The sequence below is a fragment of the Symphalangus syndactylus genome, chromosome 3, assembly GCF_028878055.3.
Source record: "Symphalangus syndactylus isolate Jambi chromosome 3, NHGRI_mSymSyn1-v2.1_pri, whole genome shotgun sequence".
Classification (NCBI taxonomy): domain Eukaryota; kingdom Metazoa; phylum Chordata; class Mammalia; order Primates; family Hylobatidae; genus Symphalangus; species Symphalangus syndactylus.
In genome coordinates, this window is record NC_072425.2 from 130,914,432 (window position 1) to 130,932,688 (window position 18,257).

At 40.7% G+C, this 18,257-nt stretch overlaps 1 protein-coding gene across 1 annotated transcript in view; it reads left to right on the forward strand.

The window, feature by feature from the left end:
• Window positions 1-6,558: 6,558 nt before the first annotated feature.
• Window positions 6,559-18,257, forward strand: part of HTR3B (5-hydroxytryptamine receptor 3B) — a 40,901-nt gene continuing 29,202 nt past the window's right edge. The window contains exons 1-2 of the mRNA XM_055273202.2: window positions 6,559-6,610; window positions 10,912-11,072. Of these exons, the coding sequence (XP_055129177.1) occupies window positions 6,559-6,610; window positions 10,912-11,072 (213 nt within the window). The remainder of the gene's footprint in view (window positions 6,611-10,911; window positions 11,073-18,257) is intronic.

The window sequence follows — 18,257 nt, forward strand, 5'->3', positions numbered from 1 at the left end:
ACACAGGGTTTCACTATGTTACCCAGGCTGGTCTTGAACTCCTGGGCTCAAGTGATTTGCCTGATTTAGCCTTCCAAAGTGCTAGGATTACAGATGTGAACCACTGCTCCTGGCTGACTGATTTCAATTTACCAACCGATATCACTGGAAACAAATAAAAAAATGGCTTTTTTGATTAGTGAGAGCTGGCTCCAGCACGTGACCATGATTTCAGCCTTGTGAGACCCTGAGCAGATCCGTTCATTCTGTTCCTGAACTTTTGACCTACGGGACTGTGAGCTAGATGAGTGCTATTTTAAGCCCATAAATTTGTGGTAATTTTTAATGCAGCCATAGAGAACTAACTCAATGCTGTTTAAGCCCTCTTTAAGGATGTGAAAACTAAGGCTTAGAAGCAGTAAGGAGTTTGACCAAGGCCATGAGCATCTAGCAAGTGATGAAGCTAGGATGCACAATGAGATAAGTCTGACTCGAAGGCCTGGGACCTTATATCTTATGCTCTATGACCTCCCATAGAAAACCATGACACATAAACCACAAAAGGCCAGAACCATGAGGGACTCCATCCCTTTGTTTATTTGTTTACTTTTTAGGGACCATAAAATGTGCATTATTATTAAAAATGAAATTCAAAGCTAGAGGCAAATCAAATGCTGAGTGTGTCTTTGGACTTGAAGTGCCGCCTCTGTGGTTAGCTTGATATTGATTTCAGAGGAAAACAGTGTGGAGTAACAGAAATTTCATATGGGACTCTACTCATTAAATGTTTGAGTTTGGCTGGAATGTCCATTTCTGCTTTTTTCCTCCAGCCTGACCAGATGTGCTCAGAAAATTTGGTTCCCCGAATATGTACATCTGTCAAAATTCCTGTCAATTTTAGCATGACTGCCAAGGGAGTGAACAAAGAGCGTCAGCGATTAACTTCAAAGAACTTTGTTGGAGAGGAATAAAGATATTTAAGGCCTATTTTGTGAACTAATTGCATTTGCATATTTATGGGATTTACTGATATAGCAGTAATTAAAAACTATTTAGTAGTCTTAAAGGACGCATAACTCAGTTGCTGTTTGCATAATAAACACTTCCTTATTATGTTTGCATAATAAACCCTCTCCCCTTGCTTCTTCCAAAAGACATTGGTTGATCTAATAGGTGCCATATCTTACTTGAAAATAATGGAGAAACAGAGTGCAAAGGCTCATGGGGATGTGAAGTGGGACTTCTAAAAGAAATATATTTTCAGGTACTTTCTTAATGATGGGCTTGGCCTGAACTTCTGTAGGAGAATCGCAGATCCAAATCCCAGATTAAGTCTTTGTTTCTTTTATCCAAGTAAAGCTACTTAAGAAGTCCAAATACAGTGGGGTGAGGTGGCTTACAACTGTAATCTCAAAACTTTGGGAGGCCGAGGCGGGTGGATCACCTGAGGTCAGGAGTTCGTGACTAGCCTGGTGAAACCCTGTCTCTACTAAAAATACAAAAATTAGCCGGGTGTGGTGGCATGCACCTGTAGTCCCAGCTACTCGGGAGGCTGAGGCAGGAGAATCACTTGAATTTGGGAGGCAGAGGTTGCAGTGAGCCGAGATCACACCACTGCACTCCAGCCTGGACAACTGTGCAAGACTCCATCTCAAAAAAAAAAAAGAAGTCCAAATGTCTAGCCCCTCATGATTCCAAATTTTGACTTAAATATACTGATTTGCTGGAAAGGCTGGAATGAGACTCACCTGCACACTCATCCTTCCAAGGATGATGTCTGGGGAATAAGCAGAAACAATGCAGATAAAAAGCTTTCTCTGGGTGGATGTATTAGTCTGTTCTCACACTGCTATACAGGCATACTGGAAACTGGGTTATTTATTTTATTTTATTTTGTTTTATTTTTCGAGACAGAGTTTTGCTCTTGTTGCCCAGGCTAGAGTGCAATGGCGCAATCTCGGCTCACTGCAACCTCTGCCTTCTGGGTTCAAGCGATCCTCCTTCCTCAGCCTCCTGAGTAGCTGGGATAACAGACATGGGCCACCATGCCCAGCTAATTTTGTATTTTTAGTAGAGATGGGGTTTCACCATGTTGGTCAGGCTGGTCTCGAACTCCTGACCTCAGGTGGTCCATGAGACTGGGTAATTTATAAAGAAAGTGGTTTAATTGATCCATAGTTCTGCATGGCTGGGGAGACCTCAGGAAACTTACAATCATGGTGGAAGGGGAAGGGGAAGCAAGGCAACATCATCCATGGTGGAGAGACAGAGAGAGAGAAGGGGGAAGTGCCACATTTTTAAACTATCAGATCTCATGGGAAGTCACTATCATGAGAACAGCAAGGGGGAAATCTGCCCCCATGATCCAATAACCTCTCACCAGGCCCCTCCTCTGACACATGGGGATTGAAATTTGAGATGAGATTTGGGTGGGGACATAGAGCCAAACCATATTGGAGGATGAAAAATGCTGTATGTAAGAATAGTATGGAGGGACCATTTTCATGAAAAATTGAAGGGTGGGGAGAGGAGCAATACCAAACCTAAAAGAACTGAGTATGAGCCGGGTGTAGTGGTTCATGCCTATATTCCTAGCTACTGGGGAGGCCAAGATGGAAGGATCACTTGAGCTCAGGAGATCAAGACCAGCCTAGATGGCCGGGCGCGGTGGCTCAAGCCTGTAATCCCAGCACTTTGGGAGGCCGAGGCGGGCGGATCACGAGGTCAGGAGATCGAGACCATCCTGGCTAACACAGTGAAACCCCATCTCTACTAAAAATACAAAAAATTAGCCGGACGTGTTGGCAGGCGCCTGTAGTCCCAGCTACTCGGGAGGCTGAGGTAGGAGAATGGCATGAACCCTCCGTCTCAAAAAAAAAAAAAAAAAAAAAAAAAAAAAGACCAGCCTAGACAACATAACGAGACCTCATCTCTACTAAAAAGCGAAGAAATTAGCCAGGTGTGGTGGCACACACATATACCCCCAGCTATGGGAGGCTGGGGTGGGAGGATTGCTTGAGGCTGGGAGATGGAGGCTACAGTGAGCCATGATCACACCACTGCTTTCCAGCCTGGGCGACAGAGTGAGACTCTGCCTCTTAGGAAAAAAAAAAAAAAAAAAGCTAAAAGTACTGAGTAAACAAAGTCCAGACAGGACACTAAGATTAGAAAAAGAAAGATCTAAGCCAGCTGACAGTACAGAGCAAGGCTGTCAAGGAAAGATCAGGAAGTATTGTATGTAAACTACTTTGAAGACAAGTCACTCACACAAAATCATTGCCATCTTGACAGAATTCATCAGCCAATAAAGAGCCATAATGGGCAGGATTACTAGACTGTTGTTAAGTTAGCTAATGAAAGTCATAATGTACCTGCATTACACATCATTAGCAATGGCCTTCCAGTAACAGATTGGGCATATGAGAATGTGCAAAGAAAAGGGAGGGAAGCGTGTCCCCAGAAGGTTTGACTTAGAGTCATAGCTTACTAAAATGCGTGGCAAGAATGCAATGTTGATCATCGCCTCAATTAAACCTTTGCATAAAGAGATGCTTCTGCATTGCTTTTCCTTAAAAAGTGCTATCTACATAGCTATATTGCCTGTAGCTTGCCTTTCTTTTCTCCTAATTCATCCCATAAGTAGAAGCTGACAATTGAAAGAACTGGTAGGAAGAGCTGAGACTTTGAGGGCCAGATCAGTCCTCTATGATCTTGTCTCTTGATGAAGCCCCATTTATCTGCCCACCCTCTCTAAAGAGTATTTCTCAGATAAACTTTCCATAACTGTGTACCAAAGTTCCTCCACCAAGTTACATTTAAATTTCTCTTTCTTCTGAAATATTTTCAAATGTATAGCAGAATTGGATGGATAGTACAAAGAATTCCCCCAGACCCCCATAATCATTTGAGAATAAGTTAGCAACATGATCAACATGATGTGCCCTGTCTTTTTTTTTTTTTGAGACAGAGTCTCATTCTGTGGCCCAGGCTGAAGTGCAGTGGTGTGATCTCGGCTCAGTGCAACCTCCGCCTTCTGGGTTCGCAGGATTCTAATGCCTCAGCCTCCGGAGTAGCTGGAATTACAGGCATGCGCCACCGCGCCCAGCTAATTTTTGTATTTTTAGTAGAGACAGGGTTTCACCATGTTGGCCAGGCTGGCCTTGAACTCCTGACCTCAGGTGATCCACCCACCTAGGTCTCTGAAGTGCTGGGATTACAGGCGTGAGCCACTGCGCGCAATCTTCCCTCATTCTTGAATACTTAGTGTGCTGGTCTTACAAACAAGGACATTTTTTGCATAATCTCAATACAATTAACATCAGGAAACCAACACTACTACATTGCCACATTACTACCATCTAATCCACATACCTCATTCGCGTTTCAATTCTTCCCAAAATGTTCTTTATAACAAAAGGATCCAATTCAGAATCAGATATCGCGCTTGTGTCTCTTTAGTCTGATAGGTTCCTCAGTCTTTCCTTAACTTTTATAATCTTGGCACTTTTGTGTGTGTGTGTTTTTGTTTTTGAGACAGGGTCTACCTCTGTTGCCCAGGCTGGAGTGCAGTGGCACAATCACAGCTCACTGCAGACTCTATCTCCTGAGCTCAAGTGATCCTCCTGCCTCAGCCTCCCAAGTAGCTGGGACTACAGGAGTGTGCCACCACATTAAACTAATTTTTTATATTTTTGTGTGGAGACAGGGTATCCTTATGTAGCTTAGGCTGGTCTCAAACTCCTGGGCTCAAGCAGTCCTCTTACTTCAACCTCCCAAAGTACTGGGATTACAGGTGTCAGCCATTGCGCCTGGCTCAGCTTGGCACTTTTGAAGATGCCTGCTGTTTTGTTTGTCCCACAGTATGCCATTGTCTGATCTGGTGTTTCCTCCTGAATAGATTCAAGTTATGAATTTTTGGCAAGACTATACCGGAAGAGCAATGGGTGCTAGGTGTTCTTGTTACTATTGGGGTTCATTCTCCTAGGCTGCTAAGTGGACAGAGCTAGGGAATATATGCATGTATGAACATGTGTAAACACACATTACATTTGTATTTATTTCTTTTCTTTTCTTTTTTTTTTTTTTTTTTTGAGACAGAGTCTCCCTCTGTCTCCCAGGCTGGAGTGCAGTGATGTGATCTTGGTTCATGGCAACCTCCGCCTCCTGATTCAACAATTCTCCTGCCTCAGCCTCCCGAGTAGCTGGGATTACAGGCATGTGCCACCACGCCTGACTAATTTTTGTAGTTTCAGTAGAGACGGGGTTTCACCATGTTCGTCAGGCTGGTCTCAAACTCCTGACCTCAAGTGATCCACTGGCCTCGGCCTCCCAAAGTGCTGGGATTACAGGCGTGAGCCACCACACCCAGCTTATTTTCAATTATTTATATATTTAGCGAATGTACTGAAAACCATGGGTTCACACTGATACCTCCAAAACCAAGTCAACACCACAGGGTTATCTTAGTTTTCTCTCTTTCTGTATATACCACTCCCTTCACCAACAGTAGGAAAGCAATTAGGCTACATTTTATTGTTAGATGAAAATTAGGTGGAGAACTTCATGGATTCTAAACAAAGTGATGGAGTGATTAGGAGAATAGGAATCAAATATATACTTTCCCCCCTTCAGTTGGCTCTGTGAAAATTTATATCAAAATTTGCTTCTATAATCTCATTTTTAATAAAAAAGCAGGCAGATGTTGGAAATGGTATTTGTTTTTTCTTTCTAGAGCATCTGGGGGTGTCTAGAAATGGAAAATAGTGTTATTGTACAGAATTATGCATCGTTTTCCTTAGTAATGAAAAATGAATGGGTATTCAATCAAAAAGTGAAAAAAAACTTTTATTAAATGATGTTGAACTTTAGCAGTTTTCATCTTCAATAAGCCTAGAAGCATCATTTCTAGAAGGTTACTTTCTGAATTGTGAGCAGTGAAAATTTGAGAAGCCTTCCTATTTATCAAAAATCAATGTTTCTTTTAATTAAAAGGGCTTAGGAAAAACAAAAAGCACTTTTCCATTGCATTGTTTGCAGTTGTTCTTCATTAGACAATACCAGGTTTCCATTAGCCTCGTGTAATTCAAGAGCCCAAGAACCACTGTCAAATGCTGAAGATGTTACTGCATAAGTCTGATTTAGAACAGCTATTTGGATTTCAATTATTAATGAAATTAGTGTCCTGAATGTCAGCAAGAGCACTGCCTTAGGTAAAGGCTGTAAAGGAAATCATATTAGTGTGGAATTTCCTCTCCTTAGGGGCTCCTCTTAGATTACATTATTCACTTAGCTATCTCCTGTCAGGCAAATGGAAATGTTGGCCACGGTCTGATCTTGGGGCAGAACCAAAGGGAGAAGTTAAGGGATTTCATGATGGCATCAATTCCAAAACATTTGCATGGTGCTGGTATTGCCTTTGGTCCCACTGAGTGTTTACAAAATAGCACTAGTAAGGATAGCATCAAATGGCAAACGGAGAAGGAGGAGAACAGAATGGAGAGGAACCCTGTTAGGAAAAATTGAGCGGCATTCCATCTGGTAGGCAAGTTTGCATTTCTCCTTTTTGGGATCTGCCCAGGAATGTTGGCAAGTGTAATGGCTCCCCTGTGGGCCTGCATCCTGGTGGCTGCAGGTGAGTCCTTTTAATGATTTTACTAGGCATTAAGGATTAACTCTTAGAAGATAGAGACAATATTTGTATACACTGTGCTATAGAACTTCTCAGGCATGTTTGCTTTTATTCATCATCTGTAAAATGCCAGTCCTGTGAAGCTATATGGAAAACAATGATTTGTTTCTGACTTTGTTCCTTGGATTGCAAATACATATACATATAGCATCAGACTGTGGGGCTTTTTACATATAGCTGAAAATATGCTCTGAAATGTTATAATTGCTTGATAAATCTCTGCTTCTCTAGAAATCAAGCTCTCTGCAGCTTGATTGAGAGTTTGGGGCATTCTTTTTCAAATTCGCTTTTATGTGTGGATAATATGTTTTTATTATCCAAAATAGTCTTGGCTTCATTATCAGCTGTTAGCAGCCCAGAGAAAAAGTCCGTTAGATTTGTCACGGCTACAGATAGATGTATATCATTTTGGTATTAGAGGCCTTAACATCTCGCCTTACAAAATTTACATAGGTGATGAGTATATCTCTAAAGACAGGTACTATAAACTGGTAAGTTTTGAGTCTACAATTCCTCTTAAAAGTAATTTAGAAGTTAATACTTTTTTTTCTAAATTTCTAGAACTATAGTTCCATGGCACCAGTATTAACTCTACTGAATTGGATCATTTTAGTTAGGATACAATTGATTCTTAGTACACATGCACAAATCAAGAATTTATGATTATGCTGGTGTTTCTCAACACCCCGCTTTCTTGAGGTTTCTCCTAGAGCTCATATCTGAATTCTCAAGTTTTAGAATGTAACTGGAAGTGGAATGAGTCAATTATAGAGATGAGTTAGAAATTTGGTAGCCAGGAAGCTGGAAATGATTCTTTTATTGGGTAGAGAAGAAAAATAGCCACTTATCATTAAAGTATAAAAATCCTGGATGTTGAATATAAAGGATAAAAGCATATCTTAATTGTAGAAAATAAAAACAGAGGAAGTGTCATTAAATGCCAAAAGGGTTTCTTAGCAGAAAATAATTGTGAACATTAAACTAAGATAAAATAGAAAAATGAAGGTAAGAAAACAGACCAAGTTCTTAACAATATCTCTCTAATGTGTTGTATTATGCATGATTTTTGTTCTAAATGTAGCAGGAAGAAGTGTTTTAATAGTGTCTGATAACCAGTGCTTTACCATAAATCATTCCGTGGATACTTGTTACAGAAAGATCTGCCCTGTGGAATTTTACTGGGTTTTACTATATTTACTTTACATATTTTACTATATTTACAAATCAAGATGATTTGTAAATGTAAGAGCACTGAACCAATCGGGGGGGCAGTGTGCTGGCATAGAAGGAGGCCTGAACAAGGAGAGCCAGCTAATTCCTGCTTCACTGCTCACCAGCCACGTAACCCTGGGAAGTCAATTAATCTCTTAGAGACTCAGTTTTCCTGTGAGTTAACTTTATTTTGGATATTCATGACAATCAAATAAGATAGCATTGTTAAATTTTAAGGTGCAATGCAAATGTAAGATATTATTAACCTGAAAACACATACAGAAAATACCACTGGCTATTTCTGTCCAATAATATACTCCATACAACATGTCAGTCTTCTTTTTGAAAGGTTACTTGCTGTTGTTCCTAATATTCTCAGGGAGCCAGGTTACACTTAATCATGTAGCGTCATGATTAAGAGCTTGGACTTCGAATCCAGACCAGCTGTGTGTAAATATCACTCCCTTCGCTTGCAAGCTTCATGACCTTGGGCAGTGCTAACCTCACTATGCCAATAGTCCCTCACCTGCAGGAATAGTGCACTCCTCACAGAGCTGTAGAGTACCTGTCTCATAAGTTTGTTGGGAACGTTGAAGGAGATCATTCATGTGAGGGCTTAGCCTGGTGCCTGGCATACAGTCAGCATTCAATTAGTGTTAGGAATTCAATACATAAATCTCATTTCCTTTTAACCTCTCAGATATATGTGTAACTCTCTTGTAATCCTACAGATACATAGAAACTAAAGCAAGAATAGCGCTTTCCATCAAGGTGCCCTGAACACTTTAAGATAGGTGCATGGGAGAGTAAGTCATTAAAACAAGGAAAACAAAGGAATAATTTTATTTTGTTCTTATCTTCCTCCTTTTCAATCTCTCTTCACCTACAAGTGCCTCATAGCTCAGTCCCTAACACATTCTACTTTCCAGAAATCTTACAAGTGAATTATTTGAAGCTGATTATTAGCATTCAAGAAGGCAGTTTTGGCGAGGAATCTTTTCTGGGTCTGTTGATAGCTTCCATCAGTGTCTGTTGAAACATCACTGAGCTGTGAGTCATTTAGTGCTTGTGTGAATGTCACATTAGCTTTCAAGGGGCATAATTTACTGTTAATTAATGGTCACTTAAATCCTTAATCTCTCTCCTGTAATTGATCTTTCTCCAGGCAAATTTGCATTCATAGTAGAAATGTAATTTATTGTTTCTTCCCATCTTAAACAAAGAACTCTTTCCCCTTTTGGTTTATTTAAGCGCATTTCCATTTGCTTATTATTTTTCTCCTTTCAGTGCTTGATTCTCTTTTGTTCCTAGTCCTAGCTTCCAGAACTTTCTCTTTTTAACCAAGATTTTGACCCATTCTAGAAAACATGAGTTTATCCATAGGGAACCTACGGATTGCTTCCTAGACAAGATCGCAGAGGGGAGTTTGAGTCTTTGTGAGCAGACGGTGCGAGGAACACATATTCATTTCTCAGAATTATGTTTTAATGCTGTCTCAGGTAATTTCCTGTATTGAAACATACTCATTTCAGTGTTTCCCCAACTGAGACTTGAATTGGGAGCTTCCAAGCGAGGTAAACGTGAAGCTGCCCACAGCAAAGTTGGCAGGAAAAGCACTGGGCCAGCTTTGCTTTGTGCTCCTGACTTCCCTCCGCTGGGGTACACCAGTGAGAAATGTTCTCAGGTAGAGAGATTCACAGCACACTTTTTGACAATAACAGTTCACAAAAACCCTACAAATGATGCCTGATGCAAGCCACCCACCTTAGTCCTGCACGCCTGAATAGCTAACACCATTTTAGGCATCTTCTTGGGTGAATAGTTAGGGAGTTAAAATGCTCATTAGATTCCCAGTTCCGACAGTAATGAAAGTGTATATTGCACTGCCCACAAGGAGTCTGGCATTGCACCTCCAGCATTGTTGTTAGCATTTTGGTCACACTGACATTGTTAAATCATAGAAATTGCTGCCTGTGGCGGCAAGTGACATGACATCATTCATAAAGAAATGGGTATAAACAGGATTGTCGCACAGGGAGAAGCGATCTCATTTACAGTTTCCTGCTGGATCCCTCATACCTTCGGCAGCTCATCAAAATAACCATCAAAACCACTGAGAACCCAGGCAAATTCACACGCAGGACACTACAGAGAGATTTCACTCATGCACTTTGTCAGGAGGTGTGCAATTTGCTTCGGTCCAATGACTGCGTGAAGCATTGAATCCCCTAAGGGCTGGCAAAGCTTGTGAACAAAATATCTTTTTGCAATTCAGAGAAAGCCCTCACAAATTTGTCACTTCCAATTGCTGGTGCTCATTTCTCTTGCTTCCCTTCCCCTGGCCTCCCTGGCCTCAACACCAATCACAGCTCCTCTACAAATCAAGATTTTTGAGTCAGAAGATATGGTTGTTCCCTGGAACCAGAGAGAATTTTCTCAAAACAAAGATCTCATTTTCTGACAAGTGCATTTTATTTAAGGACAGGTGAAATGAGAAAAGAGATTTTTGAGGAGAAAAGTACAAATTGGGCTCCCGTTAATCCCATTATCTAGAAATCTATACAAGTTTTTTGGGTTAACAGATTTCTTCATTTTTTTTTTGCTTGATTTTTCTATTGAATTTTTGAATTACAAATGAAAAATCAAAAGAAAAACCAAGGCGGGAGTTTTGGCTATGTGTGTAGGTGGGTTTTATTCTAGATGTTAGGAGAGGATGATACAGGAATAAAGAAATTATTCTGTCTCCAAAATGCAAGATTGTTGTACAATGGAATTGTAGGTAGTTTTGCAACCTTGGAGATGGCGTTGATTTACCTATTTTTACAATGAGATTTCTCCATTGGGCACTTAGGCCATCAGTTTACTTTAAGCGTTTGCCAATGGCCCCACCAGCTGGCTGTGAATTGATGCAGATTTTGGTGAGCTGAAAGCTATATTCTAGTAAGAGCCACCGAGTCCTGAACAGTCTGAAACCTCCTAAAGAAACCAAGCTCCTCTTACTTTTATCTTCACAATGATAGTTTCTTTTCCAGGAATTCTAGCCACAGACACACATCATCCCCGGGATTCTGCTCTGTATCATCTCAGCAAGCAGCTATTACAGAAATATCATAAAGAAGTGAGACCAGTTTACAACTGGACCAAGGCCACCACAGTCTACCTGGACCTGTTCGTCCATGCTATATTGGATGTGGTAAGGACCATCTTGCCCCTTCCTATTCTTGTTAACGTCTTTTAAAACAGTCTGCAGTTCATGCAGGAGCCCATGAGAGGTTGTATTCTTGAGACTGTAGTCGAACTGTCAGGGAAGTTGTGCTAGATTCATTTCAGCAGTTAAGTAAAATATGCGTTAGGCAAATCATGCTTTCTAGCCCCCAGTGGACACTGCGAAGGGCAAATCGTCTAGATCATGGAATTAAGATGTTTTAAGAATTGTGAAGCTGGGTGTGGTGGCTCATGCCTGTAATCCTAGCACATTGGGAGGCCAAGGTAGGCAGATCGCTTGAGGACACGAGTTGGGGGCCAGCCTAGGCAGCATGGTGAAACCTTGTCTGTACCAAAAATACACAAACTAGCCAGGCGTGGTGGTGTATACCTGTAGTCCCAGCTACTCAAGAGGCTGAAGAGGGAGGATAGCTTGAGCTTGGGAGGTTGAGGCCGCAATGAGCCATGATCATGCCACTGCACTCCAGCCTGGGTGGCAGAGCCAGACCTTGTCTCCAAAAAAAAAAAAAAAAAAAAATTGTAGTCATAGATCACAGTACATATTGTATGAATATTGCTGAAACCAAAAACAGTAATAGGTATTTTATCCTATGGTTCACATTTGTTAATGATAATAACAGATTTAAGAAGAGATTCACTACTTATTGCTTGAGATTTAAAAGAGAGAAAAAAATGCCTTATTATCTTGAGTTTATAAGGGGGCTTTTATATCTGAAGCATTTGCTAAGGATGGTGGGGAGAATTTGTTTATTAAAGCATCCTTTTTCTCCTACGTCTGAAAGACGCACTGTGGGAATGAAACGAACACTGTAAAGTAGTTGACAGAGTTCTTAGGAAGCCATCAACAAGTGATGATCCTGATGGTTAGCACCTCTTCCTCTTCCTCCTTTTTTCTAATTACAAAGTCTTTGATTTCAATTGGTCCCAGAGTTATTTTGATTTCTCTCTCTCTCTTTTTTTTTTTTTTTTTGAGACGGAGTCTCTCTGTCACCCAGGCTGGAGTCCAATGGCACGATCTCGGCTCACTGCAACCTTTGCCTCCTGGGTTCAAGCGATTCTCCTGCCTTAGCCTCCCTAGTAGCTGGAATTACAGGCAAGTGCCACCATGCCCGGCTAATTTTTGCATTTTTAGTAGAGACGGGGTTTCACCTGTTGGTCAGGCTGGTCTTGAACTCCTGACCTCAAGTGATCCATCTGCGTCGGCCTCCCAAAGTGCTGGGATTACAGGCGTGAGCCACTGCGCCCGGCAATTTCTCTTAAAAGCAGACTTTACTGAGCTCATTTTCTTAAAGTAATTTAATCATTGTTTTTCCATTTACTTCTCAAAAATTGTTTCCTAATTGAGGTAAAACATACATATATGGAAACACACAGATCTTAAGTGTACAAGCTGATGAGTGTTGCTAATTACATATGCCCATATAACATTTATTTATTTATTTATTTATTTTGAGACAGATTCTGGCTCTGTCACCCAGGCTGGAGTGCAGTGGCATGATCTCAGCTCACTGCAACCTCTGCCTCCCGGGTTCAAATGATTCTCCTGCCTCAGCCTCCTGAGTAGCTGGGATTACAGGCATGCACCACCACACCCGACTAATTTTGTATTTTTAGTAGAGATGGGGTTTCACCCTATAGGTCAGGCTAGTCTCGAACGCCTGACCTCAAATGATCTGCCCACTTCGGCCTCCCAAAGTGCTGGGATTACAGATGTGAGCCACCACACCCGGCTACTTATCTTTTGAGATGGAGTCTCACTCTGTTGCCCAGGCTGGAGTGCAGTGGCACCATCTTGGCTCACTGCAGCCTCCACCTCACAGGGACAAGCAATTCTCCTGCCTCAGCCTCCTGAGTAGCTGGGGTTATAGGTGTCTGCCACCACACCTGGCTCATTTTTATATTTTTTAGTAGAGATGGAGTTCCACCATGTTGGCCAGGCTGGTGTTGAACTCCTGACCTCAAGTGGTCTGGCCGCCTCAGCCTCCCAAAAGTGCTGGGATTACAGGCGTGAGCCACTGTGCCTGGCCATATAACCCATATCTCTATCAAGATATCAAAGATCCCCAAAAAGGTCCCTTGTTCCCTTCCTAGCCCATCCCCATCCTCTTCACCCACAGAGACAAATACTCTTCTGATTATTTCTTTCAGCAGTGATTAGTTTTGCTGGTTGTAGAATTCCATGTGATGAAATTTTATTGTGTGTACTCGATTGTGTCTGGCTTTTTCACTCGGCATTTTGAGATTCACTTATGCTGCGGTGTGTATCAGTAGTTTGTTCTTTTTTCTTAATAAGTAGTATTCAGTTATGGCTATATCATGATTTGTTTACCCATTCTCCTGTTGACAGGCATTTGGGTTGTTTCTAATTTTAGGATAGTATGAATAAAGCTGCTAAGAATCTTCTTGTATGAGTCTTTTTGTGTATATGTTTCCATTCCTTTTAAGTAAAACCTAGAAGTTCTATGACTGGGTCACAGGAGGGTGTACACTTAATGAGAAACTGCCATACTGATTTGTAAAGTGATTGTGCATTTTACACTCCCACCAGTAAGCTATGAGAGTTCCTATTGCGACACATCCGCGCCAACATTTGGTGTTACCAGTCTTTTTAATTTTAGTCATTCTAGTAAGGGTATAATGGCATTTCATTGAGGTTTTATTAAAATTTCCCTAATGGCTAATGATTTTGAGCTCTTTTTCTTGTGCTTATTGGCTACTTATAGATTTTTCTTTGCGAAGCGCCCATTTAAACCTTCTCTTATTTTTAAAATTGGATCATTGGTTTTTTAAAATTGTTATTATAGATTTATAGGAGCTATTTATACATTCTGGGCACAGTCTTTTGTTAGATATTACCTCCTATATTATATAATATGCAGTTATATCATTATTATAATATAACATATAATATAGTAATTACATAATACATACACATATTATATAATGTTTATTCCCAGTCTGTGTCTTGGCTATTCACTTTCTTGATGGGTCTTACAATGAATAGAAATTTTCAAATTTGCTGACGTTTGTTAGTTTGTTATGGTTTGAATGTGTCCCCAAGTTTCTTTCTTTCTTCTTCTTTTTTTTTTTTTTTTTTTTGAGACACAGTCTCGCTCTTGTCCCCCAGGCTGGAGTGCAATGGTGCAATCTTGGCTCACTGCAACCGCCACCTCCTGGGTTCAAGTGATTCTCTTGCCTCAGCCTCCCGAGTAGCTGGGATTACAGGTGCCTGCCATTACGCCTGGCTAATTTTTTTTTTTTTTTTGTATTTTTAATAGAGATGGGGTTTCACCATGTTGGCCAGGCTGGTCTCGAACTCCTGACCTCAGGTGATCTGCCCACCTCGGCTTCCCAAAGTGCTGGGATTACAGGTGTGATCCACTGTGGTTGGCCTTTTTTTTTTTAATTTTTATTTTTAGATGAAATCTCTCTCTGTCACCCAGGCTGGAATGCAATGGCGCAATCTCGGCTCACTGTAACCTCCGCCTCCATGTTCAAGCCATACTCCAGCCTGAGTCTCCTGAGTAGCTGGGACTACAGGCACGTGCCATCACACCTGGCTAATTTTTTTATTTTTAATAGAGACGGGGTTTTGCCATGTTGGCCAGGCTTGTCTCAAACTCCTGACCTCAGGTGATCCACCTGCCTCGCCCTGCCAAAGTGCTGGGATTACAGGTGTGAGCCACCATGCCTGGCCTCCAAAATTTCATCTGCAAATTCATATGTTGATGGTATTTGGAGGTGGGGCCCTTGGAAGGTAATAAGGGTGGTGGCTATATAAGAAGAGGGAGAGAAAGCTCACCTGACGTGCTCTTGACCTCTTGCTGTGAGATGCCCTCCTCCATGTTATGATGCAGTGAAGTGGCCCTGATCAGACGCAGCTCCTTGAGCTTGAACTTCCCAGCCTCCAGAACTGTAAAAAGTAATTTTTTTTAATATTACACAGTCTCAGGTTTTCAGATATAGGAACAGAAAAACGGACTAAGACAAAGTCCATTTTAATGAACTGTTTTTTAAATTTTTAAAAAGATTTTAAAAATTTTTCAAAATTAAATTTAATTGGCTGGGCATGGTGGCTCATGCCTGTAATCCCAGCACTTTGTGAGGCCGAGGCAGGTGGATCACCTGAGGTCAGGAGTTTGAGACCAGCCTCAACATGGAGAAACCCCATTTCTACTAAAAATACAAAATTAGCCAGGCGTGGTGGTGCATGCCTGTAATCCCAGCTACTTGGGAGGCTGAGGCAGGAGAACTGCTTGAACCTGGGAGACAGAGGTTGCGGTGAGCCGAGATTGTGCCATTGCACTCCAGCCTGGGCAACAAGAGTGAAGCTCTGTCTCAAAAAAAAAAAAAAAAAAATTAAATTAAATTAATTTTGTTTTTTTGAGACAGTTTTGCTCTGTCACCCAGGCTGGAGTCCAGGGACACAATCTCAGCTCACTGCAAACTCTGCCTCCTAGCTTCAAGCAATTCTCATGCCTCGGCCACCCAAGTAGCTAAGATTACAGGTGTGTACCACCACACCTGGCTAATTTTTGTATTGAATTTTATTTTCTAATTAATATATATTACATGTTTGTTGGTGAGGGGCATTAGACTCTAGTCTTCTCATCTGGTTTTGGTATCAGGATTGTGTTGGCCTTATAAAACAGAATTGTTGAGAATTGTTTCCTTCTCCATTTTCTGAAGGCATTGTATAATGTGAATATTTTTTCTTCCTTAACGTCTGATAGAATTTACCAGTAAAATTATAGGGATCTGGAGCTTTCTTTGTGGGAAGGTAATCAAATGCAAATTCAACTTTATTTACACATATTCAATTTTTTCTTGTGTCAGTTTTGTTAATTTGTATTTTTAAGGAATTTGTCTCCTTCATCCAGTTTGTCAAATTTATTGACTTAGTTGTTCATATTTTTTTTCTATTATTTTCATGCCCATGGGATCTCTCGTGATATGGCTTTTCTGTCTCATGTTGGTAATTTGTGTTTTCTCATATTTTCCCTTGACTAATCTTGTCATAGTTTTATCAATTTTATTTTTTTCAAAGAGGCAACTTTGGGCTTTGTAATTTTTTTGTTTGTTTTGTTTTGTTTTGTTTTATTTTGCTTTGAGACAGGGTCTCACTCTGTTACTCAGGCTGGAGTGTAGTGGCATGATCACGGCTCACTGCAGCCTCAACCTCCCATGCTCTTTAGATATCTTTACATATTTCTTTTCTTCTACTGACTTTGTTTGTGTTTTTGAGACAGAGGCAAGAGACAGACAGAGTCTCTGGGACCCAGTAATCTGATTTTTTTTTTCCCTCTAGTTTTGGCTTATACAGAATATTACATAAATGGAATTATATGTTATTTTATCTTTTGTGCATGGCTTCTTTCACTTAGCATCATGCCTTTGAGATTTATCCATATCGTTGCATAACTCAGTAGTAGTATTTTATTGTACAGATGCACTACAATTTATCTGTTTACCAGTTGTTGGACACATGGATTGTTTCCATTTGGGGGCAATTATGAATAAAGCCACTATAAACATTTGCATATGTTTTTCTTTCTCTTGGATAAATGCTTAGGTATAGTATTGGTGAGTTATATGATGGGTCTATGTTTAATTTTATAAGAAGCTGTCCAGCTTTTTTCCAAAGTGGCTGTTATCATTTTGCATATCACTCATAATGTGTGAGAGCTTCAGTTTCTCCACATAATCATTACTCCTTGACATTGTCGATATTTAGATGTTTTTTTTTTAGACAGAGTCTCGCTCTTGTTGCCTGGGCTGGAGTGCAGTGGCATGATCTCAGCTCACTGCAACCTCCGCCTCCTGGGTTCAAGTGGTTCCCCTGCCTCAGTCTCCCGAGTAGCTGGGATTACAGGCACCTACCAACATGCCTGGCTAATTTTTGTACTTTTAGTAGAGACGGTTTCCCCATGTTGGCCAGGCTGGTCTCGAACTCCTGACCTCAGGTGATCTACCTGCCTCGGGCTTCCGAAGTGGTGGGATTACAGGCATGAGCCACCGCGCCCGGCCCAGTCTTTAAAATTTTAACCATTGTAGTAGGTTTGCAGTCGTATCTCAATGTAGTTTTTAATTTTTATTTCCCTAACATTCGAACATGTTGAACATTTTTTCATGTGCTTATTTGCCAATTGCCAACTGTATATCTTCTTTGGTAATATATCTGCTCAAATCTTTTATTTTTAAAGTTTGGCTGTTTATTATTTTATTATCAGGTTACAAGAGTTATTTATATACTCTGAGCTTATTTCTTGACTCTATTCTATTCAACTCATCTGTACGTTTGTCTTTCTAACAAAACCACACTGTTTTGATCACTGTAGCATTATGGAAGTCTTGAAGTAAGATAATGTGAATCTTCTAATCCTGTTCTTCTTTTTAAAAATTGTTTCAACTTTTCTAGGTTGTTTGCATTTCCATATAAACTTTAGAATTGACTCATCAATGTCTATTTTAAAAAACTTCTGGAATTTTGATTGGTACTGCGTTGAATCTATAGATAAATTTGAGGAGAACTGACATCTTAATAATACTGAGTTATCCAGTCCAAACATATAGTGTATCTCTCTGTTTAGTTCTTTAACTTCTTTTATTAATGTTTCATCATTTTTAGTGTTTTGCACACATTTGGCTAAATTTATTCCTAAGTATTTCACATTTTTTGTTACTATAAATGGTATTTTAAATTTGAATCTAGTTGTTTGTTGCTAGCATGCAAAAACACAGTTGATTTCCATATATTGGTCTGGGATTCTGTGACCCTTACATTTCTTTTTTTTTTTTTTTTTTTTTTGAGACGGAGTCTCGCTCTCTCACCCAGGCTGGAGTGCAGTGGCGCGATCTCGGCTCACTGCAAGCTCCGCCTCCCGGGTTCACGCCATTCTCCTGCTTCAGCCTCTCCGAGTAGCTGGGACTACAGGCGCCCGCCACCACGCCCAGCTAATTTTTTGTATTTTTAGTAGAGACAGGGTTTCACCGTGGTCTCGATCTCCTGACCTCATGATCCGCCTGCCTCGGCCTCCCAAAGTGCTGGGATTACAAGCGTGAGCCACTGCGCCCAGCCATTTCTTTTTCGCTTAACAGGCTTTTTTTGGTAGATTCTTTCAGATTTTCTGTGTAGAAAATCATGTTGTCTGTG